This window comes from Mchenga conophoros, linkage group LG5 (genome assembly GCF_057382185.1).
Source record: "Mchenga conophoros isolate Kocher_MC1m ecotype Shallow Benthic linkage group LG5, M_conophoros_male_GT1.1, whole genome shotgun sequence".
Classification (NCBI taxonomy): domain Eukaryota; kingdom Metazoa; phylum Chordata; class Actinopteri; order Cichliformes; family Cichlidae; genus Mchenga; species Mchenga conophoros.
Genome location: NC_140530.1, coordinates 36,262,483 through 36,271,561, shown reverse-complemented (window position 1 = coordinate 36,271,561; position 9,079 = coordinate 36,262,483). Strand labels below are relative to the sequence as shown.

General features: G+C 38.9%; 1 protein-coding gene across 2 annotated transcripts in view; it reads right to left on the bottom strand.

Moving 5' to 3' along the window:
- Nucleotides 1-137: 137 nt before the first annotated feature.
- The window catches only part of kif5ab (kinesin family member 5A, b), a 74,095-nt gene continuing 65,153 nt past the window's right edge, over nucleotides 138-9,079 (bottom strand). Inside the window, exons 26-28 of one of the 2 annotated variants that reach the window (XM_085275183.1) lie at nucleotides 7,485-7,546; nucleotides 5,275-5,302; nucleotides 138-4,907 (exon numbers count right to left, since the gene is read on the bottom strand). In XM_085275183.1, the coding sequence (XP_085131309.1) occupies nucleotides 4,808-4,907; nucleotides 5,275-5,302; nucleotides 7,485-7,546 (190 nt within the window). In that variant the 3' untranslated portion in view covers nucleotides 138-4,807. The remainder of the gene's footprint in view (nucleotides 4,908-5,274; nucleotides 5,303-7,484; nucleotides 7,547-9,079) is intronic. The other variant, XM_085275184.1, reaches the window with a different exon arrangement.

Sequence of the window (9,079 nt, the reverse complement as noted above, 5' to 3'; positions counted from 1 at the left end):
AGCTGTTTTTAAAGCTGCTTTATCTCTCCTGCTTCTCTCCTGGGCTGCGAGCTGCAGAGGTTACTGACGTTATAATGTTTTATTTGGCTTTTACAAATAACATTAAAGAAGAATAATGACAAGAGCGTGTGGTAATCCTCTGTGCACAGCATCATATTTATTGAAAGGTGAGTTCATGAAATAACAGCGCTGTTTCTCAGCAGCTACAGAAGAGAGTAGTTCATGCACTAAATCACACGCCATAAACAAACAAAACAACACACTGTTGTACAAATAAACACAGACACTTCGCCTCTGTCTTTTTTTAACCGCTCGGCCATTCCTGCAGTCCTCTTTCTGCATGTTCAGGATACAGTATCACAATTCTTTGATCTTGTTGGAATATTTTTTTAGATTTGTTACAATTACTTTAAGACAAACAGAACAATTGTTTTTTAAAAATAAAATAAACGCAGACACTCCCAGTTTGATGAGCAACCACAGTGCAGGAGGCTGTTTTCAGCGACAGCGTGCTGACGAGAAAGGCCATTTATGTTCAGCTCGCGGTTTCTATAGGTTATGTAAACACACACAACTTCAAAAGTTCAGTGGCCTTTTATTACCTTTTAAAAAGACAGATGATGAAAAAAAATACTCAGATTTAAAGGGCAATTAAAGGGATGTAATAATAATTAGAATGCTACACACATTTCACTCAACCTCAGTCCTGTAATAATAATTATCTGTTACAAGTAACATCTTTGTGTTAAAGAGGGACAACCGTAAAAAATATAGTAGTATAGTAATTAAATACTTTATGGTGCCAGTTAGTTAAAATTAGGATATTAAAAGACATCCATAAGCTGGGTTAATTGGTGACCTAATTGTCTAAAGGTGTGGATGTGAGCCCGTCTCTGTGTGTTGACTGGTAACCTTAGCACCACACCCCACCCGCCTGACCCATTAAAGCATAAGCAGGTTAGGTAATGGTACTAAACCATATCACGTAGATAAATCCTTATGTTTTTCATCATATACTGAATATGAAAGGAGGACATAGCTGCAGAGTCTGAAAAGTGAAGCCGGAGTGGATCAAACCTGCAGTCTGTCTGACTCCTCAGGGTTCAATAAAATGTCACATTATGTAGAGGTCTATACACTCTGATGTGAAAGCGACCCTCAGTTCCCTCCCTCCATTACCTCAGTAAACACTTTCCTGATAACTCTTATTGATAACTCTTAACTCTCACACTTCAGTTCTTATCAAATACGATATGTTGTTCATTTTATCAATTATAGTTCTGATTAGAATCAAAAAGAAAGAGAAAGCTGGGGATACTTTAGAGCAGGGGCATCAACTCTTGAAACCAGACTACGAGCAAAAACACAGAGAAGGCCAACAAGCTCAGTTCAAGACTTCATGGCAGAACTTTACAAACCACTGGGTGATGTGGTGACTATGTCCATCTTTTATATACAGTCTATGTTTGTTATAACATTGTAGAAAAACACTATTACAGGGTGAAGTAGACGTATCTGAGCAACCACACAGCACAGGAAGTGTGCTGTGTGTGCTTCCTTCGTCCACTTAAAGACAAATATGTTGTTCATGCACACTAACCTGTAGACTGCTTTGATACACATTACTGGTCCATTTTGGTTAGAAGCAGGTGCAAAACTCTGCTAATGAGAGACAGCTTTTATCTGCACACAAACACGCAAAGCTCAATGTCCACTGTCACCCTTGACCCTTCCATCCTGACTGTCTGATCAGGAGGTGCACAGAGTGAATGTGACGGGTGGCGAGGAGCTACTGACGGTCAGTGTGCGAGTGAACTCAGACTACACCCAATCATTACAGGACTGATACATTATCTGTACTTAGGGGTCAAAGGTCAAATATCTCACTGGCTGATGAGGTGCTACATCCATGTGCGCATGTGTGTGTGTGAGTCAGCAGGATAAGACAGGATTGTATCAGCTCTTGATAACCTGGAGTAACCCTTGCTTCATGTCTCCAGCAGAGCTTAGAGCTCGCACAGAATAAGATCCTATTTAAGTGACTCACTACAGTCGGGGCTTTGGTTTCACTCTGAGGTGGTTCAGCAAAGAACCGTAAGATTAGTCATTTTGTTAAACGTTTCTTGGAACGGCGGCTCTCGCACAAAACTGCAGAAATCTCAAATCTTTATGATTCACTACAGGGACTATAAAAATAATACAGTTGCACATCAAAACAAAATGATAATGCTTCACTCGAAAACCGTTATAAATTAGAGATAAATAGCCAGTAAATATTTGAAGTAGAGCAAACAATAAATAATATATTTCTTTCCAGCTAGTATAAAAATAGTTGCTACACACTTTTTCCACTCTGCCATGCTCTTGCATAACATGACAGTGACTAAATATTTCACGCACAATCCCTGACAGGCAGTTTTAAGGGATAATTTACAGCGTAAAGTTGCCTTTACAACTACACGATGAGTCTTTACAAAACAATCTGTCTTCATTTGCTTTTGTCTTTGCTTTCTGCTCACAGCTAAAACTTGCTACAATGTGTCCTCTGAGGCTGATAAAGCACAAACTTGTGCCTTAAAGAGTCTTATGGAGTCTCATACGTTTATTGTCTATATTAAGCCCTGGCCAACTATCATCCACAGTATATGTGTATATGAGTATTTTAAACTCAAGGGACACTTTGTTAGGTCCACTTTTGCCTGAAGAACTGCCTCGATGTTTCATTGCATTAGTTTAATGAGCAGTTGAACAGGTATATCTAATAAAGTGGCCAGTGAGTGTAGTTTGCTGGCGTCGGTAGATTTACTAAGAATACTCATATCTTTTTCTCATGTGCTGTGCAAAAACTCATCACTGAGCCACACTCTCACACTTTTCTAACATTTTTCCTGATCACTATGAACCGTGGAGTATTTTTAGTAAGTCCTGCATACATCATCCTGCTGCGGTAAATGCTCACCGGAGCACCAAATGTGTTTATATCCATGACTGAACATAGTCCTTAACAAGTACACTGACTAACATTTGCTAAAAAGAGCAGTCCTCAAACATTTTGGGGGAATTACTTTGAAACTCACTTTGAAAAATGACACAATATAGGCACGACCTGTTTTTGACTGTTTACTGAGAGCCACAGACAGGCTGCGGAGGTCACAGATTTCTGATAGACAGCTTGGAGCATTGTTGGCTTTTGTTCTTCTAATGAGATTTGGTACTAACAGCGCACACATCTCGATGCTTATCTTCTATTCTGGTTTTGGGACTTTAACATGTTTATTGTTGCTTCACTAGTGTTCTTCCTCTTTAATACATATTTTTTGAAAAATGCTGACAACCAACATTGAAAATCAACATGCAGTGAAAAGTATAAATATCAGAAAAGTGATCACAAGGATCAAACTGTTTTCATGTTGTTAGTATTTTTTGTCTTTTAGATTTTCCATATGTTTATCAATGACACTGATGATAGTTCTAATAATAATCATAATGCTCAATGCCGACATCCCTCACTGAGTCTTTCACTGAGACAAACAGCACAACCTAGTGGAAACCTACCACACGGCACTTTCTCTTCCCCACCTTTCTATTTGTGGTCCCTTCATATTTCAAGTCATGGGGGAGGGGGTGCAGCAGCATCACAGGTGTAGGTTGCCAGGTCAGGCATTTGAGATGCAGTGCTTGTCAAACTGTTACACCCCACAAGTCATAATACAGAAACGAGAAAGGATCGAAGAAAACAAGCAGGGTGCCTAAAAAAGACACAGGAGGTCTGTTTACAGCAGGTGAGGAGGATGCGAGAGGAAGGGGAGTCTGGGAGGACAGTGATCAGCTGCATGCAGATTTACAGAGGCCTCAGAAAAAACGTCTGCCTGGAGAGAGAGAGAGACAGACATAGACAGAAATAGTGAATAAGAGCGACAGATACATTTGAGAGAAATGGTGAAAGCAAAGGATTGCAGAAAACAGGAGACAGCAGCCAGTGAGTCATGCCATCAATGCCAGAAGGAACATGTCTCGAGTCATTTTATACCTGGTGTCTTTACTAAGGAGTTACTTTTATTTGAGAACTGCACAGTGTACTCTGGGGCACGATTTAGATTTAACAGCACATAAAATTCAGCAGCTTTGTGGAAGACTTGTATTTACTCGCTTGCAAACTTTACTCCAGCTGAAAGGACTTGAAAAGTTAGAATAACGTCCCCTCATCTTCATTGCATTACTTAGAGTGGAGGAATATATAGCATATTGGACATTATTAGTCTTAACATGATTGCAGTTTAAATTAAATATGCATTCCTAAATAAGGTCAATTCACTGTCAACAGTGAAGTATTTTTAAAGGAAGTATTTTTAAAGGAAGGTGCATACAGATCATGTCTGTTAGGTATTTTTGTGCAAAGTGTCTCACACTCTTAAAATAAAAACTCACCCAGGTTTCTCACATTGTTACAGCTGCCCACAAAGCACCAAAGAGCTGAAGCCAAGCAGCCTTAAAGAAATAGTGCTGATTCATAAGACCTCATGACCCAATACATCAATTGTAATCGCATTTTACTACAGCACGATGAACTGAGGAAAATGTCCATTCTCGGGCATTATCTAACATGCTTCTATGCATCCTACTACCAAATCTGTCAGTGCTGATTCTAGTCTGTTGGGGCTCTTGGCGAGAAATTCACAGCGTACTCCTACAACCAGAATTCATAACCATTATAAATAATGACCAATTTGAATGGTTATGAATTGTTAATAGTGTATCTTCTCCATAAATAGCTTCCCCATTCTGCTTTCTTACCTGCTCAGGACTATTAGCTGGCTGAAGCCTCTGGCTGCAGACTGTAGAGTTTAGCTGGGTCCTGATTGTCACACACATCAGTTCTGGATACAGAATTCACATTCAGACACATGCTAAGACAGATAGAGCAGAACCACATGTCGTTGCAGCATCATCCACAGCAGCAGCAGCAGCAGTAGCAGTGACAGCAACAAGGGGGCAGCAGTGATGCAGAAAGAAATGGCAGAAAGAGTCAAATCAATGCTTTTACAGTCCTCATTCTACGAACAGAAGTGTGATCAGTGTGTGCAAGACAAATGTGGCAGCACAGTTTGTGATGTATGCTTCTACCATTATTTACTGCTACTAGCTGCATTAACTTAATTAGTCACTGAAATTAAAAGACAGCTAATTACAACCAATATTTCTACCCTCCAGTAAGTCAGCGACAGACACCAGCAGGTGCTTTGCTGTTATTTCAAAAGAGTGCTCAGGTCTTACCTGTTGTCATTGATATCTGTGGTGTTTCCTGTGGACAGAAAGAGTGCATAAGGAGGCAGGCAGGTGCACAGTGACAAGGTTGGTGGCGTGTGAAGTGAGGGAGGAAAAGTGGGTTTGTAACAGACACGTAAGTTCAATTAAAACAGCCTAATGTGAAAGTGAAGTTAGACGGCCTTGGAACAAGCAGCTGCATAATGTATTGTATTAGACGCCAATATCTCACATTTGAATGACTAACACATTTTACAAGCACTTTACTGATCTGGCAACCCCATCAGTAAGGCAAGGATGGAAAAACAGCACCAGCACAGGTTTAGCTGCCCAAAGCTTCATGCTTAGGGAATGATTACGGGCAGGGTCATTAGGTTATTTTCTACTAACACATTAAAGTTACCAGAAAGACTGATGCCATGGTAACACAAATACTGACTGTCACTTATAGGTTTTGTAACTTTCACCTGCACCTGAAGAGTTTTCATTGTGTAACATCTCTACAGGACATAAACACATTTAATGTTGCTTGAACGAATGACCAATAAACAGTGGCAAACACTGCCATTTGACCATAAGTGCCTCGTGTTTCCCATCTAAGGTGTCCTTGCATTAAAGTACAACCATCCCAAGGACTTTTATTAGCAGAAAACCAACAACACTTTCTTGGGAAATTGGGTCTGGTTTTAATACTGGTTCCTGGATCATTTTTATATCCTGCAGAACCTGATGAACTGAATTCAGCCCCAGCAGCGACTCTATTAACTCAACCCTCGGAGGCTGGCATTCTACCTGAATTACTGTGACAGAGATTCATTTCACCAAACATCCACTTGGCCTTTCTGCATGACAACGTATTGACAAAACATAACAAGACACTTCAGTTGCTTCTCAGTTTTTAGCAAGCCTCTGTGGATTTATCCATTGTTATGCACAGAAGCAACTTTATTTAATTTGTGCACAATTTGATGAGATGGATGCAATCATGGGACCTCACGCTTGACTGGATTATGAGGCCTGTTCAGTTTAATCCCTTAAGTAGAAAAAAATATTGTGACAGTTAATAAAAATCCTTATCCTGTCATGTGTGATGTTGCACATGTAGACACTGTAACTGTGAATGTTAAATTTAAACATGCTATAAATAAGAAATAAGAGGATGCTGATCTTTGAGATGTGCATTTCTTCATAACTCACTGAAATTCATGACACTGAGAATAACAACGGTAAAAAGTAGTGATGAACCAGAAGAAATATGGCTTCAAAAGTCTGATTACATGATAATTACAGTAGACGTTTGCCTAGTATGAAGGAAAATAAGAAATAAATCTGAATGAATAAAAAACAGCTGAAAAAATCAGAAATTTACAGACAAAAAGAGCAAAATATTGACATTTCTTCCACAGCATTGTTGACAGAAGAAATAATAATGGGAAACCAGACTTGAACTAAGCCTGATTAAATCCTTTAAGGGTTCAAACAGGTAGTGAAAATCAGTAGTGATCTGTGATATTTAATTAAAAGCTCATATTGTAGCAGCAGACTGATTTATTGGCACAAACCCCGTTTCTGACTTTTATTGATATTCCTTGAGAATCAAAGAGGTGTGGTGTTGTTACACAACTCAACAACTGTCATCACTGGGTCAGAAGCTGAGGTGGGCGTCGCAGCCTGTCTGTCGGTTACCTGTCTCTATCTGAGTAATGACACAGCAAGCCTAATCCATCTCCTCCAGAGTCTGTCGCCGACGGGTGCAGACAAGCGCGCACACTCACACACACCCACAGACACAAAAAGCTTTTGCCTCAAACAAAAACCTCGAGCAGCGGGAGCAGTTCACTGCACATTTTTCAATGAAGTTTTACAAAAACGATCATCTGTATCCTGCTAATATCACTCTATGCAGAAGGAGAAGAAATCCCTGACTTCACTTCCCACTGGCTCAGAGTGAGAGTTAAATCTACTGACTACAACTTCATTACACAAACGTAATATGAACAAAAAGAAAGGTTTATGACAGCAGCAGGGCAATCACTGCTTTAACAGCCAGCAATCTGGAAGAGTATATAAAGCAACATTCAAACCTAATGGTTTATATGATGGCATAATGACAATCACTTAAAAAAAAACAGTCATAAAAATAAATCCATTTACCTCTGCTGATTGCGATTATAAAAATTCTCATTACTTTTTACAGGCTTTATCTGAACAGGGCTCACCGTTTTCTGAATCGAGTATTTCAGAAGCGTTGTCTGCTTGGCTTTCTGATTCAGCCGGAGGCCTGAAACAGCAGAAACACAAGCACGTGTCAACATTACGTGAAAGTTATCTTTTAAAATCTCGAGCTATAATCGAGACTTTTCATTACATGAAACAGCTGAAGTAAACATGAAAACTTTATGAACTTGAAGACTTTTGACTGCTTCACAAGCAGAGTGCAGACTATATGCATTTAGAACAGCAACAGACAGAACTCATTTGTAGTACTGTGCAAAGGTCTTAGCCCAAGTATCGTGGCAAAGCATGCACCAGTGTGTCTGTTACATGATATCAGGTCGAGTTATCCTGAGCAACAGGTCCACAGCTTGTCTGAAAGTCTTTCAAACAATATTCTTTTGGACATTAGTCTCTTTTTCTCCATTTTCAGTCAGTTTTGTTTTTCAGCGCGACAGTGATTTGAAATAAAAAAAAAAGCATACATGGATATTTTAAAAAAGAGAGAAAAACACACAATGAACCAATAAATCAGTCATCGACTGGCCCCCCCGAGCCTGGACAGCAACATTAATGAAGTGTGGGTCACCTTAACAGCAAAAGGAACAAAAGGCAGAAACATCCAAAGAAAGGCTTTGAATGTTCCTCAAGAAGCCTGGCAAACTATTCCTGAAGACAACTTACAGAAATCACAAGAAAGCTGCCTAAGAGGCTTCAGGCTCTGTCAAAGAGGAACGGTGGTCATATCAAAAATTGACTTTCAAACTGTTTACCTCATTGATAGTATTGGCATGTATCAAAATGTGAAGGGTTTTCACATCACTCTAACTAAGAGACAAACGTCATCCTTGACTGGAGACAGCAGTTGAAACCATAATGAAATAAATAAGAAAGCCAACTATGGCTACGAAGAACAGCTCAACTTTTACAATCAATCAAGTTATGTTAAAGACAAATCAAATCAAATCAAATCACTTTTATTGTCACATCACATGTGCAGGCACACTGGCACAGCACATGCGAGTGAAATTCTTGTGTGCGAGCCCCACAAGCAACAGAGATGTGCAAACACAACAACACAAACGAGCAAAATACAAGAATGGCCAACCTGAAACTAATAAATATATGTACAATATATAATAGTGTATGCATTTCTGGATGTGTATACTAAATATTTTCCTACGTGTGTGTGTGTGTGTGTGTGTGTGTGTACACATTTTTACAAATTAAATAGTAAAAAAAATAAAATAAAATAATAATAATAATAATAATAATAAAATATATAAAATATACAGAGTTGAATATGTGCAAAACAAGTGGCATTTATATACAGTGTGGAGTGCATAATGTTGAAAGAGACACGAATAAGGCAGAGATTTAAAAAAGCTAAATAATGTTCAAAAGGCAAATACATGTTGGAAATGTTTAGGCAGGAGTAAGGATAACCAAATCCATTCAAACAACCTAATTCACTGAGTTAATACTAATGGATTAAAAGATTATAAATAAAATAGAAAATAAGGACAAAGTGCAGGCTAACAGTACAAACCCAATTATTATGTAAACATATTGGATTAACTGGTGAAATCAGTCACTAAAT